At 52.0% G+C, this 17,491-nt stretch overlaps 1 protein-coding gene across 1 annotated transcript in view; it reads left to right on the forward strand.

Annotated features, from left to right (window-relative positions):
* The window catches only part of LOC105184370 (uncharacterized), a 42,405-nt gene extending 26,169 nt beyond the window's left edge, over positions 1 to 16,236 (forward strand). The window contains exons 3-5 of the mRNA XM_011143112.2: positions 10,786 to 10,890; positions 11,397 to 11,842; positions 12,262 to 16,236. Of these exons, the coding sequence (XP_011141414.1) occupies positions 10,786 to 10,890; positions 11,397 to 11,842; positions 12,262 to 12,964 (1,254 nt within the window). The 3' untranslated portion in view covers positions 12,965 to 16,236. The remainder of the gene's footprint in view (positions 1 to 10,785; positions 10,891 to 11,396; positions 11,843 to 12,261) is intronic.
* The last annotated feature ends 1,255 nt before the right edge of the window (positions 16,237 to 17,491 follow it).

Consider the following 17,491-nt stretch of genomic DNA (forward strand, 5'->3'; position numbering starts at 1 on the left):
GACTGTTAAATACATGTGTTTAATTAACAGTGAAAAAATCACACGTATTTATTTGAATCAAAATATCTATCGTCATTGCCACCTCTCAGGTAATTGTTTGATCCCGTTTCTAAAAAAACGACACATCTTTCGAGTCTACAAAATTATCCATTTTCGGATTTCCTCGGCATATTAGCCGATCATATGCCGGTTACATCGATCTGAATAAATGAAAATCAGTTGGAGCAATATCTGGCGAGTAAGCCAGATATTTCGTTTCCGCGGTAGGTTTCTTTTTTTTTCGTTAAAATAAAAAGGCATACAGTGGCGTAGATGCGCTTTATCGGATTTCATTTTTATCTATAATAAATCTGAGGTTATATTGTTATACTTGATGCGCTAGATGCGGCAGGTCGATTTGGAAGTCACGAGCAAGCGCTTCTGAAATTTATGGAAAAGCGCTCATGAAATTTATCTACTCCTGAAAAAGTCCCGTAAGAAGTAAAAATTAACACTGCCAACTCGCGGTAACTTGCACTTACTTCGCAAACCGACGACCGACTTTTGCAAGTATCTAATAATAAATCGAAGCGGAATGCGTCAATACGTAGCCTCGGAGGGCTCAAAGCGAGGGTACAATTGTCGCGCGTGTACAGCGCGCGAATATACCGTCCATTCCATTTCAATTCTCCAATATCCGGCGCATTGTGTTCGACCTTCGCGCGTTTCACCTCCATCCTCGCCTGCGTTTCTCCGCGTCGAACGTCACGACGTGCGTCGCGCTCCCCAACATCGTATGCTCGGACCGCGCTCGTCCGCGACATACGAGGATAGTCCCAGAAGTACCTGACCTAACAAAGAAAACACAAAAAATTTGGGAAAAAATATCTTTATTTCTCTATATAGTCTCCTTTTAGCTCAATACACTTTTCCCAGCGATGTTCAATAGCTTCGATATCCTGTTTATAGTGCGAATCGTCGAGCTCCTCAAAATAGCCATCAAGCCACCTTGGTCCATTGTTTTGACTGTTCCTTCGTCTCAGGTGTGAAGTGATGGACCCATGTTTCATCCATGCTTATGAATCGACGCAAAAACTCGGCTTTATTGCTGCGAAACTTCGCCAAACACTCGATTGAAACATCCTCACGACGCTGTTTTTGTTCGAATCGCGGCATCCATCTTGCGCACAGCTTTCTCATGTCCAAATTTTCAGTCAATATGCGATGTACAGCACTTTTTGAAATGCCTACCATGTCTGCTAACTCGCGCACTTTCAGTCGACGCTCATCCAATACCATTTTATGGATTTTCTTCACCATTTCTGGCGGTGGTCACCTCTCATTTGGTCGACCACTGCGATGTTCGTCTTGGCAGCTCGTACGGCAGCTCGTTTAAACTCTGCCACCCAATATTTTACTGTTGTAACCGAAGGAGCAGACTCCCTCAGAGTAGAATCTAGCTCCGCTTTCACATTGGTTGGACTGAGGCCTTTCAAATGAAAGTATTGTATCACACAACGATGATCAATTTTTTCCATGTTTACAAATTCACTGAGAGCGTTCACTATCGATGGCTGCCAAACAACTACTAAACAACGTGGCGTCGTCAAACTTCAAACTTAAGCTTTATAAGATTGCTACTTTCTACCATAGTCATTCTTTTCAAACAACAACCGCTATCTATACGTCAGGTCAGGTACTTCTGGGACTACCCTCGTATACCGCTTCTTAATCGCGCGATTGTCCCCGCGCGGTCCTAATCTCACGCGATCTCTTATTATTTCGCAAATCCCGTCATTCGTGCTCTCCTCCCTCGAGGTCGCCGCGGGTTAACGACTGTCAGTCGTCGTCGGCGCGAGCGTTCGCGATGTTGTCTGGAAACCGTTTCGCGGAGCGTACGGTACCAAAGTCTCTTCTCATTAGTCTCGTCTCCCGTTCCCTTCCTCTCTCCCTCCCCGGTCCTCTCTCAGCCCATTTAAAGGAAAGCTCACGCCAATTCGCGCGAGAGTGAGCTCGCGCGCAGCCGGGGCCTCCGCTCGTCCAAATTACCGGCTCGCACGCGGCGGGGAATGCGCACGTCGACGAAAATTACAGGCACCGGCAACAATATCACGTAATTTGCAGCGGGGACAGCGGTTTCTATCGCGGCGACGATCGCACACGTGCGACTTTTCCACAATTCAATTTTCATTCGTCACGCTCGCCTGCTCGCTCGCGACGCGACCTGACCCGACGCGCGCGCGCGTCTAATCAACTTCCCGACGAATTAACCCGGCCAGCTTGAGTAACGACGCTTCGATTTAATCCCGCGCAGCCTAATGAGAATCGACGAGCCCGCTGAATAAACTGTTAAACGCGCGCAGTAATGACTCTCGCGAGTCTACACGTCCCGCCGACGGCTAAGTGTACAAATGCCAGGCGGCGTGTATGTGTGTGTGTGTGTGTGTATGTGTGTCTATAAGTTCTTCCTTTCTCTCTCTCTCTCTCTCTCTGGCGCGCGCTTTCGCGAGGATGAATGGATCAAGTGGATCGAGATAGATCGTTAGAGGCAAATCGTCGAGCGGCCGCGGCGCGTATCGCGGAGTATTTACGATCGCGCGTGTTGCGCGAGATGCACGAGTTAATCTCCGTGGATTCCTTCCCCCCTCCGCTCCCTCTCTCGCTCCCGCTCTGCCGAAGGGGGGAGGCAGAGCTTTCTCACCGATCGACGACGGAGGAATTAAGCTCCCCTTCGGAGAGAGGAGCTGGATGCAAACAGTGCGTCTCGCGGGAGACGGCCGGACGAGGCGAGAAGAGGAGAGGATCAGGCGGCGGGGAGGAGGGGGAGGGGGGGAGGGAAGAGCGCGCCCTCAGTGCGAGTGCAATTTCACTCCGATTCTAACAAACGACCGTGCGAAATGAAGAATTAATCCGCGAAGTCGCTATCTCGCGAGGCCTTCAGCCCTCGGGATCCCGCGTGCACGTACGCCCATCGGACACCCTCCGGAGCTCGGCTCCGTTCCCACGCAGGCCCGTGGGCAAATGCCAAGGCGCTCGGTGGGGGTGCGAATAGGGTGGAACGACGTCTGCAACGCAGGAGAAGAGTCGGAAGGTCGTCGAGTCCGCTGAATTCGCTCGCGGCGCGGCGCGCTTCTCCCCGAATCGCGAGAAACAATGAGCGAGCAGCGACGGCCGGTCGATGATCGCGGATCAACAATCGCGATGCAAACAATCGCGAGCGAATATCCACGCCAACGCGCGAGCGCGCTCCCCCGCGTGCAAGGACCTCCCACACGAGAGGCAAGCATCGTGAACGCGGGCAGCCGATTCTCACGCGCCAGGCTGCGCGAGGTGGACTCGGTTTTCGAAAGACGGAAAGACGAGAGGAACGAGCGGGAAAAATCTCCCGTCGACGACGGCCGACTTATCTTCGATAGGTGCGAGAGCGCGCGAGTCCTCGCGTGGGGGGCGCGGAGGCGGCCGCGCGCGCGCGGGAACAAGTGAAAGGAGCCAAGCATCCCGCACCCGCGCGGGCGCGGGTGAGGAAAGGACCGTCCTGCGCTCTCCTCTCTCTCTCTCTCTCTCTCTCTCTCTCTCTCTCTCTCTCTCTCTCTCTCTCTCTCGAATCGAAGCCTAATTAAGTCTAACGAACTTTGAAGCAGGGCGAGGCAGGGACAGGCTTCTCAGTTCCGCAATCTCGGCGGCGACCGCGCGACGTGAGAACGCGCCTCGTGGAGGTGGATTTTTTCCTCCGGGCGGCGAATATTTCCAACGCTTCTGCGCTCCGTTAATTAGATCTCGTCTCGTGTGAGATATGAGCCTCGGTTCTGAATGTGCAGTTAATCTAAATTTAGGGTCGTTCACTTGGAAGCGTGGAATACTCGACACTTGTACCTTTCAGCTGAGAACTCGCAGTTAATTCGAAACTCAATTCTGGGTACCTCGCATGCGCGCAACAAGTTTGAGATGAGAAATATTTATCTAATTAGGGGAAGAAAGGACTTAATTTTCGCTTGAGAGAAAATCTAAGGCGCAACGCACAAGTACATAGCACAGGACATTCTCATTTCGGGTAATTGACATGCGCATGATTCACAAAGTTTGAAGCACTTTCGACTGCAAAAATCGCACGCCGTTGCGACTTTAGCGGCGACCGATGAGCGAAACGATTCGTAAAGAATGCAGCTTGAAAAAGCTCGTCGATTTTCGATCTGGGAATACATGAAAGGTAGCGCGCGCGCGCGCGCTCGCGGAAACTCGGATCTAAATTCAGCGGTCGGCAGCTCTGCGACTTGCGACTTTGCGCGGCATCTCGGCCGCGTCTAAGGTGCCGCTTTTCATCGGCATTTATCAAGCGCGTAACGCCATTGTTACTTATACGATAAACATCTACTACACTCGAGAGCGCTCGATTCCCGCGGATCTCTCCCGAATCCGAGTCGATAAGGCGATCTCGATACGGGGATCTCGCGAGCGAGCGAGCGAGCGAGCGATAGGAATCGCGAATTCCGCGGCTTTCAATCGAGCCCGACAAACCGCTGACATTGACGTTGAACAGTCCGGGGAACCGGGTGTGTAACATGAACAATGGGAGGCTCGATGTCTCGTCCCGTATAACGACAGTCGTATTTCGATTTCTATTCCGCCGTTCTTTGTGGACGCGAGCGCTCCCGCGGCCACGCGAGGAAAAGAGAGACTTCTCTCTCCTCTTCCTGACATTTCCATACAATAGCGGGAAAAAGACGCTGCGTATTGCGAGATATCCGGCGATGGCCTCTGGACGATAACGCGGCCGGGACGAGGGATGTCGAAAGCACCGTGCACGTCCACGTGAATCGAGTGTTCGCGACCGGATAGATCAGATTTTCGCGAGGAGGGTACATTATTCACGAGCACGTGTGTCGCGTGGCCTCCTTGCTCGAGCGAGTGCCGAATCTTGCGACGTCGTCGGCTGACGATGCGCCGAGTATTCGAGTGGAATCGAGTCGAATCGCAAGTCTCATAGTCGACGTCCGACTATCGCCCGCGTCGCCCCGCGAAATTCGAGCCTGCGGAATACCTGCGGAAAGTTGAAATTTCCAGCGACGACGACGACGTCGTCGTCGTAGTCGGCGGCGGCGGCGGCCGAGCGGATGGCGACACGCATGGTCGCTCAGCCTGAACAGTCCACCGGCTGAATGCTATCGTGACGTCACTCGCTACGGTCACTGCCTGAATTATTTAGTATTCCAGCCGTTTCCAGTCGTCCGAGCCGCGCGTGCAATCTCGTACGAAAGTTTGTTTTTGACGCGATGCAGCTCGGCGGAGGATCCGCCGAGAGTTTCGCCGGACTCCTTCGGCAGAGACCTTCGCTTAGGGGTGCTGATTTGAAATCGACTTAATCGAAGATCGATTAATCGGAGCCTAAAAGATCGATTTCAAATTGATTTTCTGGAACTGAATCGATTCAAGGATCGATCTGTAAATTCTGGAAATCGCCAACACGACTTTTTCAGTTTCTACTAGTAATATAGTTCTTTTCTTTTATTTCTTTTAGTTTTTTAACATTTGAACTCACTCGATGGTTGCACAATGCCGATTATGTTGCCTTTAGATGCCGATGTCCCATGGGCGAGAATTTTCGGCGGCGACGAAACGCGCGAATCAATCACAGCTACTCCATATATATGTATATGCATATAATAGTAAATAGTGATTTCTTATTTAATAACGTTTAAAAACCCTTGATTGATGTTTAATCAAACTAATTAAATCCTTAGCACAAAGATTTAAAGATCTTTTTCTATTTTTTTCTGGCCACACACACACACACACAGAACACAACCAAAAGAATACCACATGTTTAATTTCTTTAATTCATATTAAACTATATGAATTACACGAGGTCTACTTTAGAGTGTAGAAGTTTGACAAATAATATACTTTAATGAGTGGTTCACTCTACATGCATACCGATTCAAATCGATTTTCTGAAATCGATTCTTCATAAACCGATTTTTAAAAATCGATTTTTTTCTTCGTGATTCGAATCGATCTTTAAATCAATCTGTTTGAAAAAAATCGGCATCCCTACCTTCGCGATGTCGCGCGCTCCTGAGACAGGCTTCCCCTTCCCGGGGAAAGGGGGAAGAGCTCGAGAAGAGGCGATTCGATCGCGAGGAGTCGCTTCTCATCGCAGGAGATGTTGAAATTGTCACAGGATGACTGTTGCGCTGCTTTGCGTTTGTCTTGCTGAGTTCGCTCGCGAAATGCAAGCAGTTGCGTGCAACAAATTATTTATGTAGCCAATTAATTATTTATCTGACGTTTTTTCGGCGATACCGACACGTACATGTACGTTCGCGCACACGTTCGGTTTCTTTTTTCAATTCATGAACATAAAAAGTCTCACTCGTCCAATTGATCATCATGAAGAAGGAAAGGAAATTGCCGAGTGTTGTTGCGGAGAAGCGGTCGGCACAAAATTCAGCACAAGAACAGAGACAGGAGTCTCGTCGCGCGACATTAACGAGCGATAGTTAGTTTAGACGAGGGCGTTTGCGATAGTTTGAAATTCAATCGTCTTCCTCCGGCTTCAGCGAGTTCACGCCTGAATTCCGAGGTTAAACCTCGATCGAGCGCTGAGGCAATGAATGAAAATGATTGCAGCGGTCGACGCACGAGAGAGAGAGAGAGAGAGAGAGAGAGAGAGAGAGACCTCTCTCCCTCTTTTTCCCTCGCACCTCGTTGAGAACTTTATCGACGCGATATCACGACAGTATCGCGCGGTGAACGTAAATCGCGCGCGCGCGTTCGATTTCAGGATGCAATCAAAAGTGATATCCCGTAACGAGGTATCGCCGAAGGACGGTCTTACGACCTCGCGTTAATAGCTACAACGATCCGGCGCGCTGCTCGATGGCTATCGAGAATTAGATGGAAAATTGCCCGCGTCTCTCGCGTGTTCGACTTGGCGCGCGTGGCCGAAGGTTTCATTAAATTCTTTAAGAGAGACGCGGAATCGATAGATCCGCGCCGTGCGTGCGGATGCTATCTTCGTCGGCGGCCAACGATTAACCGCGCCGCGGGAATGGGGAGATTGGGGGAGGGGGAGGGGGGAGGGGGCAAACAAGAACGCGCGCAGGATCGTATCCGCGAGATAGCATCTCGTTGGCGGATTAATACCGAATTTTTTTCGACGCCGCGGAACGAGATGGGGCAGAGCCGTTAGTCGCGTTCGGACGGCACGGAAAGCGTGGAAAACGAACGCCGATTCATTATATCCGTACCGATCCGTACTCTTTCTCCCCCTCCACCCTCTCTCTTTCTCTCTCTCTCTCTCTCTCTCCTTTTCTCCGGCGTGACCTTTTCACGACGCCCGCTTCTGATTTATGGACCGACTGCCTCGACGAGGCCGAGAATCGCTTCGCGCTCACCTGGAAAGCCGACAACATTATTCGCCGGCCACAATGTCCCACGCTGAGCGGAGAGAGAGAGAGAGAGAGAGAGAGAGAGAGAGAGGCTATCCAGCCGGCTGGGTTGCATAATAACCAAGTGGCACGTAATGAATCGCCGCTTCGTCGGGTACTAATGGCTGGCTTCGCGCGGATTTTCTCTCGTCCTGCCGGCGTTATCTGCAGGCCACCTCGGATCGCTCGACGATCCTTGGCCGGGGACAAGGACTATTCTGATCGCGCAGCGCGCCTCAAGTGAGCCTTCTTAATCCCAGGCTCCGTTTTTCCTGCACGTGATTCCTGCCTGAGAATCAGAAGGGTGTATTTAGAGCTCGGGGGCGCGCCCGAGCAACATCCTGCTAAGGATGTTAATCGTGAGTCAATTCCCTCGGCGAGAACTCGGGCGGAATTTTCCTCGCTTTTCGCGAGGCTTCTCACCAGAGCGGAAGATTCACGAGCACCGGCCGCGAGTCGGCGAGATTTCTCATCGAACCGCCAGTTGAACCGCAGAATCAATTCGCGGAGCGCAGTGACGTAATAATAATCTCGTTGCGGAGGACACGAGCGCAGAGAGCGCGACGGTGCACTTGCTCGCGCGGAGAAAAACGCTCGGTTGAGGGAAACAATTTTCTGCCGAAGCAACGATTCGATCCTAGTGGAAGAGTTGCGAGAGTTCGGCCGAAACGATCAAGATTTCCGGTGAATTTAGACAGAATTTCGTTATTTCCGGTCGGAGCCTCCGAGTCGCTCGTATTTCGCCGAAAAACTGGCTGATCCAAGTGCACACTTCCTCTCGCCGTGAGTCGTCCGAATGGCGAACCGCGATTCGCTCAGTATGCCGATGAAAACGAGACGAAAGGTACGGCTTCTCGAGCAAAAAATTGTTAGAGCCATTCTCATGAAGGATAAGGCCCCGATAAGGCTGAAATAGGATGAAACAGGTTGAAATAGGATGTCTTAAAAAGGGATGCTTCATTTATTACCACATCAGGCCTCGAGATGGATCTTTAGATATCTTAGATTTTACGAAATAGGCTTTTGATAAGGAAAATTAATGAGGGCCTTAGAAGGATTTATTAGGGACGCCTTAGATTTAATAAATAAGGCTTTGATAGGGAAAACTGATAAGAATCGTAGAAGAATCTTTTAGGGATATTTTAGATTTTACGAAATAACGCAATTTAACATGGAAAATGATGTAAGCCTTAGAAGGATCTTTTAAGGATACTTTGGACAATACAAAATCAAGTTCTGTTATAGAAAATTAATAAGATCTGAAACATGTAATAAAATTGTCGTACTAAGTTTAGTATTGCTTTAGTAGGTACGCTCTATCTGGTTCTTTTAAAGATTTTAATTATACCGCAATTAAAAGCAAATTTTTTTACGTTTATTAGTTGCCATATTCACTCTTTTCAGTCTTTTCCATGGATTTTTCTAGTATCGCCTTCGTTTTGAGATGAAACTTTAATAAAAACAGAATGCAAGATTTTTTTTATGTGCAAAGAATGCTATATTTTTAAAATAAAAAATTCTTGTTTTATAATAACAAGGTTATAAAAAAATAAAGAAATTACAGACTAGATTTCTTGGAACGAAAAGAACGAATATTTTTACTCAAACGATAATAAAATTATTTCTTTATTAAAGTCTTATTAATATTGCCTTATAAGGTCCTGTTGATATTGCCTCATAAAGCCCTTATAATATTGCCTTAAAAGGACGCGTTAAACCATTTGTAGGACCCTTGTCTTTCTATCTTTACTAGGACCTGATTAATGTTAGAGAAAAATAATCAGGCCCTTACCAGAGCCCTATTAATTGTTCTACTCGGATGATTTCGATTGGACTTATTTCGCGCCGGTAGCGCGATTTTACCCGTCGTGTCGTTCGAGGCCGCGACCTGACCGAAGGAAGGAAATGCGCCGGGCCGGGCAGAGCTCGAGCTCGGAGATTCGGCCAGATAACGCGCGCTGTTCGACGGAGGAGGGTCGTCGCCGGGAGAATCACCGCGCGGCCAGTCATGGGTGAGAGAAAAAGCAGGAAAGTCGGGAGAAGGAGGTTTGTAGGTCTATGCCGATGACGATTGAAGCTAATTAATTGCCCGGCGCGGCGGATTACCTCAAAGATCCCATTACATAGCTCGTTTAACGACGTGGCGGCTTAAAAACGCCGCTATTACGACGTCGGACGTGTTATTAATCGAAATAAGTGCCCACGGCGATTAGCGCGATAGCGTAAAATCCCTAATAACACGCTCGCGCGCCGCGGCGTCCCGCGGAAATTAATTGCGGAAGGCTATCGACGTCTTCGTCGTCGTCGTCGTCTTCTTCTTCTTCTTCTTCTTCTTCTTCTCAGCCTCCATCGTCGTCTTCATCGTAGTCACACTCGCCGCCGTGTCACTCGCCGTGTGTCACTCGCTGGCGAAACACGTGGAAACTGTTCTGCACATACGAGCTCTCACACTGGCCAAGTAGCCTCGTTAGAATCGTGATTTCGGAGAAGCACCGACTATTAGCTTCGTAACTCGTCCGTATCTCCCGTCTTTCTCCCTTTTCTTTCTGTCTCTATTTTCCTCTCTCTCTCTCTCTCTCTCTCTCTCTCTCTCTCTCTCTCTCTCTCTCTCTCTCTCTCTCTCCCCTTGTCAGATGCTTCGCCGTCTCTTTCTCGCACCTTTTTTCTCTCCCTCTCTCTCTCTCTCTCTCTCTCTCTCTTCCTCGTTTCTGCACGCTGCCTTTACTCCCGAAGCGGATCGTTACCGGCGTAGAAACGGCGAGGTTTTGCCAGTAAAGCGAGGTGGAATGCGCGGCGAGGCAACGTCGACGGATCCATAAAATCCGCTCGCGCGCGCTTCGCTTCGCTTCGAGTTCGAATCTGGCGCGGGCTTGCTGCGCCGCAGGAAGCTGCGGGCTTGGAATGAAAGAGAGAGAGAGAGAGAGAGAGAGAGAGAGAGAGAGTTGTTCATTGCCAGAAGGAAGCTCGCGAGAATCCACGACGAATCTCCGTCCGGTGCCGCACGGAGAACTTTTTCTTTGGGGAGGGGGGCGGAGGGGGAAAGGCTTTCTTTCTTTTCGTATGACTGCTTTCGAGCGAGCAACGTGAAGAAGGGAACGAGGACGATTCGAGGAAACGATATCCTTGTTACGGCGATTGAGCACGCTCGCGATTCGGCCGCGTTGGAACTAGCGTCCCTTTACAATGCGAGGAGCGTGCTCTTCCCGGTGGATAAATAAGTAAATTAATTAAGGAATTAGTCGATCGAACGATTCGCGGGCGTGACGTCTGCTCGATTTCGCCGAAATACAGGCGGCGATCGAGCCGCTATCGCGATCGCGCTCGCGAAACCGCGGGGGAACTTGACCCGAGTAACGCGCTCTTCGTTTTCTCGTTGCAGCAATGCCAGCTGCTGAAGAAGGAGAATCGCAGGCTGCAGAGTGCCTTCCTGCAAAACGGCTTCCTCCAGGCGCGGGTCGATACGCTCCAATGGCAGTTCAAGCAGGTTCGTAGCCATGGCGCCTCGGTGAAAAATGTGCGGAAGAGGCGACTGATAAGATGGCCAACCGGTTTACCTCGCTCCGGTTACTCGATATCGCGTCACGTAACAACCGGTATCGGCGCACTGGCCGCCTGCCGCGCGTTTTCCCCCTCGATGATCCGAGCGCGATTTTCGTCGACCGCGATTTTTCCCGGCTGCCTCATTATCATTTCATGAATGAACTAGTCCCGGACGTCGGAGCGCCCGCGCCGGTCAGCGCTGAGAGCGCGTGAAACATGAAATCGCCGTTGATCCCGATCCCGTGGTCGTGTCACGCGGCATGCAGAAAACAAAGAAACAAACAGGTTCTCCGTCGGAGATACGGAGAGATAACGGCGAGATTTCCTACCAGAGGTAGAGACAATGAGAGAAAGACAGAGCCACTCGGCGTGGAAGCATAGAGACCGATGGAAGGCGGAAGCGAGCAGTCAGGTATCGAGAGATAACGTCCGTTCCGTCTTCGTCCGCAGGTCGAGTCGAATCGGCAGATGTACCGCTCCGTGATGGAGCAGGTCGCCTACTTCTTGGACCGTGCCCACAAGAGCCTCGAGATCCTCCACACCAAGGACTGTCCCAAGGACAAGAGACGCGTGCCGCGAAGTCGCAGCGTGCACGCGGTGGTGGTGCACGCTGATCCCTCGCCGAGCCGCGTCTCGACGTCGTCGCCGTCGCCGTCCGGATCCTCGCGGTTCACGCGAGCCAAGTCGGTCACGCAGATGTCGCCGAGCGTCAGCAGCATCCGCGACTTCACCTGGTCGGTCTTGCGCAAGAACGACCCGGTGTACTGCACGACGCCGCGCGCCAAGCCGTCGCAGGACCTCAACAAGTCCCACGACGGCGTCTATCAAGAACCGAAGCAGTCCGAGCTCAACCCGGACGAGATACCGCCGGAGAAGCTGTCGCAGGAGGCGTTCAGGTGCGTTCACAATGAATCGTCGACCCTCGGTGGAAGGTCTTTTTATTTGATTGAACTGTGATTTGGTGATCGAGCCTCTTGAATTTATTCCTTGGCTTTTCACGCCTTTCGTCCTTCGTTCATTCAATTCTTCCGTTTCATGAGCTGGCAGTTCACTTCTGCTTCTAGCAGTACTATCAAAAAATATGGTAAAGTCAAGAGGAACCTGTGAACGAAGAAAAGGACTATGTAATATTTCCTCCTAATCTCAAATTATTCATTTATAGTTGGTCTTCCCATCACCAAGCGGTCGTGTACTCTTCTTGCGTCATTCATCATTATTTAAGATCCAGTTATTATGATTTCTACTAGACTAGTTGTCATTGTCCTAGTTCCATTTAAAGAATCCGCCTATTGATCGGACGAAACCGTTACCGTAGGTTGCTGAGGCTCGTCGATTCCCTGTTGGCGACCCGAGAACCCGACCTGGCTAGGGTGACGCCGATCGAGGACAACGGGTCCTCTCCTTCGCCGACGGAACGTCATCACTACCACGACGTGTCCGCCTCCCTGCAGAGCGGCAACTTTGTGAACTCGACGAGCCTACAAGAGTCCAGCCACGTGGCTATCGACCGCGGAAACGAGTCGAGTATTGCCCAGGGCGACTCGGCCGGCTCATGCTTCGTCAAGACTCCCGAAATGAGCGCGAGTCTGCAGGCCACGCTGCCGCGCACGAGAAGATCCCCGGATGCTGCCTCCTGGAACTCCAGCAGCAGCAGCAAGGCGACCGAGGAGGAGGACACGGTCGCGGCGGCGTCTCCGAAACAGCTGGAGAAGAAGGAGCCGCCTTGCAAGGCCAAGAGCCCGGTCAGCGTGAGCAGCGCCGAGAGCGAGAGTGGTTTCTCCTCGATAAGCTCGTTCCAGGAGGTCGGCCTGCCATCGGCCTCGTCGATCAGACCCATCAAGGGCTGCCACACCGAGGTCGGCCTGCCGGAGGTGCCCTTGGACAAGACCAGGCACCGACGGTGGACCTCCACGCCGGCGGAGCTGCAGGCGCTCTACAAGCTGCTCTACAGCCAACATCGGGGGAGCTTCGGCGGCACGCAAGCCACCAGCGAGTCCGTCAGCGTCTGCTGGGTCTGAGACGCGCGGGATCCGCGCCGAAGGTCCCACCGCGAGGCCATCGCCGATGGGCTCGGCCGCGGATCGGCGGATCCACATCCGCGAAGAACGCGGACTGACGGATACTCCCGGAGACGATAGGGCTTTCTTAGCGCGCCCAGTGTGTGTGAGAGAGAGAGAGAGAGAGAGAGAGAGAGAGAGAGAGAGAGAATGGTGAATTTGTAAATAATTTCCTACATGCACACGCGCGCGCTCACGTGCGCTCAGCCGTCGGTCTCGTCACTCGTGTCGATGAGAGTTACGAGAGAAAAGCCGCAGTACTGATTCGCAGAGATCGACAGCGACCGGCCGGTCGCTCGTTCCTCCCGCTCCCGCGGGAGACGTTTACTCTAGTAATATTAGGATTGTAAGTCATGATATCTAAAAGTTGCTACATACGTTAGTATCGGTAGTTTCGAATAGTGTACGAGTGTGTGAAAATAACTGCCTCGGCGAGCAGGTCCGAGCGGGAGTCGAGAGAGTAACGCGCGGAAGCATCTCGCGGAAGCAGCGCCTGGACGAGTCCCGCGTCCTGCTTCGTCCTAGCTTCGACGAGGAAGACCCGGCTTCCTCGCCGAGTCCTCCCTCCGCGGAGGGACTGCCTCTTCGTGCACGTTCACGTGTGACCTGGACGTGTGCACGAGCCTCGGAACGTCGTTCCATCGCTATACGGAGTGACGACAGCGTGCATCCCGGGTTGTCTTCTTCTTGACATTCTCGCGCGAGGATGAAGATTACGCGCGAGAATGCGCCAGATAATGATGAACGAGGAGACGCGTCGGAGGGGTGTGAACGTCGTCACCCGGCTGCGGAGAACGGAAGACGAGTATGCTTTCACGATGTTGCGCTATCAGCCATATCACACCGAGTAGTTTCGCGCCAATCTCATATCGGTGTCGACGAAACTCGTCGCGAGCGATGCATGCAAACACACACACACACACACACACACATATACACGCGCGCGCGCGCGCGATTCGCGAGCCGATCGGTCTCGATACAAGACGCTCGGGTTCAACACTTCTCCTTCTTCACACTTTGATCGCGAATGAAAGACGCGATGCGATGGGAGAATTTGGATTCTCGAAGAAATCACAAGAGGCAAGTGCTCTCATGAGACATCGACTATGTTGCAGACACTATATCGAAGGAAAAGTGTTCAAACCGAGCACAGACTCACGCTCACATTCGATTTTAGCGTGGCTTCGACACTTTTTCCTTCTTCGATATAGGCTGAAACGCAGCCGGCGGAAGGATTTGGTTCCGAGCGATCGCCGGAAATCTCGTCCAATGAGAATACTTAATTTTTGCGAATTAATTGGTGCGCTGGAGAAAAATATCCGAAATATCCGATTGTCAATTTCGTTATCCGATCAAATGTGTTTCCGGTGTGTTTTAATCGGATATTTGATCGGATAACAAAATTAACAATCGGATATTTCTGATACTTTTCTCCGTGTGAAAAACAAATTCCCTCATTTATTGCAACAGCGACTGATCGCGAAGGGGAGAATTTTGAACGGATTTTCATCAATATGGAATCAATTTTGTACAATTCGCAGGAGCTAAGCTCGCTCGCTGGGCGTCGACTGCGTTCCCAACTGCGTCGAAGGAAGTGTTCGAACCGTGTCGAAAGCGAGTAACATGTACACACACACACACACACACACACACACAGTGCAGTTTTGTCCGTTCATTGAAAAATCGCGGGCGGCTCGGCGAGACTACCTAGCTGGACGTCGCCGAGCGCAGCTCGCGATCGACGATCGCTCCCGTTTCATCGACTCCGCTTTAATTATTCGTATCTCATATATCGTTATTACGCACCAGGCGAATGATTAGTCACTAAACAATGAATGATGTGTTTTCGGCTTGGAGTGAATCCTCAGACCGTTTCTGAATTGTACGACGAAAGTAATTCGCTGCTTGCGTCGGCCCCGCGAGACTCTAGTTTAAGTTTTAGCGTAATTCGATCAGATGCCTATCGACTCCGATTTGGGAGGGAGCGAGACGTCGAGATCCGAACGATGATGAATCCTGCTCTTTGTCTCTTTTTCTTCTAAGTTCTCAAAGTTACATACTATCGCGTGTTGAAAGAGAGGCAGAGAGGACGAACAGACATCGAATCGACGAGTTGGAGCCAACCGCGGATTCATTCTTTTCAGCACGTTTCCACTGTTTCGCGATTCCCTCGCGCGCGCTTGTACTTAACACGATCGCCATCGCGGTCCATTTGATGAACTTATCCCAAATTCTTTTCTCCTATGTAATTGTGTGGAGCAAACCTAGCTTGCTCATGTGAACATAGGGAGAGATAAAATTCATCACACATACGTGACGCTGGTCTCTTATGAGAGACCACCGCATCTGTGTGACGTTGCCGACGGCGAACGTGTTAACGCCGACACGCTGCCAAGTATTCGGATATATCGGATCTCTCGGCTGCGCGTCCGAGATCGGTTCGAATCCGAAAAGTGAAAACCGCACTGCTCGCACCATTCGGATGAGCCAGGATATTCGGATACAGGAGACGAAAACTGGAATCGAGATCCGAGTCCAAAGTCGAACTCGGATCCGATCGAGAGGTCAGGTGAAGCCGTTAAATTGCCGTTAATTGCTGTTGAGAGAAGGCATTTATTGGCTGTCACAGTTTCGAGGGAAATCCAGGTTGCCGGGAGACGTGTCTGCGTTGGCTGCGAATTTCGACGCTTCCGAAACCGTTCGTGTGTCTTGGAAAATCCGAAAATCTTCAGCGTCGCCCGGATAATCGAATGTCCGAACAGCGTTGAATCCGAAACATTTGATGTCGATGTCGCTCCCCCCCCCCCGCCGCGGGGCTTCAGATTTGTGCTTGAACCATCGATCGATCGCGTGCCCGCATGTGTTACCATTGTGATAGTTGACTCGTTCGTTCGGTTTCGCGACGGCGCGACGTCCGATTATCGGCGAATTCACCGGATATCAACAGGCGAAGTCACTCGCAATTCCCGGAAACTCGCGCGGAGGGCAACGCGCGCCCCTTAAACGCGACGAGCTGGCGCGACCTGAGACCTTGTACTTCTTCTCGAAACTCGCGATGTATCTGTATATTTCTCATCGTGCGTAATTTCTCATTTGTCATTCGTAACTGTATAATACAGCTGAACACCGTACAAAAAGCGCCACGGGGTCTCCGTGTTTTGCATCTTTCACTTTCCCCTTCACCTTCGCGCTCCTCCGTCTCGTTGTATCACCTCGAAAGAGAGACTATCTACTTTTCTCGCGTGAAATGTCATCATTACTCGAGATCTTCGCGGGTCTTCCTCGAGATAATTCATACCCTCCCCGTGCGAGCTGTGCATTCGCCTTTCGAGCGCGTTCGCGCGACAACAGACGCCGCTGCTGCCATCTAACGTGAGCGTAAAAAAACTGCGCGAGGCAACCAGCCATACACCTGTCACTCGACAGGCGTGTTGTACCGTCCATCCGCTACGAATCCATCAAACTGACGACAGCCTCGAAGGACCAATCGCCACTCATTTATATCTCGAAACATAACCTCCTACGTTGAGGCAGATCACGACAGCGGCCCTCCAAAGTGCCCTTCCGACGTAACCGAGGTGTCGCCGATCGATATCGCCAGCCACACGCACCCGCAACTCGGCGGAATTCAGCAAACTCTAACCTCCCCTTCGTCGCAGATCACCCGGGGAATATCTGATCTCACGGGCACACCGGGTCGGTCCACACTCCAGCGGAAAGGCTCAGGATTCACGAACGGGAAGAACATCGTCGGCGCCACGAAGCAAGCCACAACACGAAGAAAGGCGAAAGTTATCAGTGAAACACGACCTCGTCGGCGAGGCTGACTCGACAGTTTCCATGCGACCCTTCGCGACGCTCAAAGTGACCCTTCCCCCTCCCCCTTTGCCGCACATGGCGCGTCCTCGAGACTGCCGAAGCCGAAGCACGACGACTTCTCCGTCAGCCTGCCGCTTGGAGGCACTTTGGAGCCGAAGTCAGCCCGCGACGGTGGTCGTCCTGGCCTTTCAAGCGCCGCGCTCGCAGACTGCCCGGAGCAGAGTCCCCTCCCACCCCACCCCTCCTTCCGGCTTCCTGATCGCCCTCGGCGAGCGGGCGCACTTTTCGTTCTCCGCTCTCTCGGCAGGAAGGACGACGAGAGGACACGCGCGTCGGAGGAATCTCGCGCGCGCATGGTCGCGCGGCCGATCGAACCCGCTTCTCGAGACGCGTCGCGTCTCTGACGCGCTGCGGCGCGGCGCGGCGTCGCGTCGCGGTGCGGGCATCTAATGCGGGGGCAGCGCGCGCGCGCGCGTGACGGAGGAGAGCGGGTCGATTGCGCGCGCAGTCTGATAAGGCCCGGCACGGGTGCTCGTTATCAGTGCGGCAGGCTGGCAGGCAAGGCAGGCAAGGCAGGCGCGGGCAGGCAGGCAGGCAAGCAGGCAGACAGGCAGGCACGCAGGCCGTGCGGCAGGAAACGCGGCAGACTCGGTCCACCAGTTAGCCAGG

The sequence above is a fragment of the Harpegnathos saltator genome, unplaced genomic scaffold (genome assembly GCF_003227715.2).
Source record: "Harpegnathos saltator strain DR-91 unplaced genomic scaffold, Hsal_v8.6 scaffold235, whole genome shotgun sequence".
In the NCBI taxonomy this organism is placed as follows: Eukaryota; Metazoa; Arthropoda; class Insecta; order Hymenoptera; family Formicidae; genus Harpegnathos; species Harpegnathos saltator.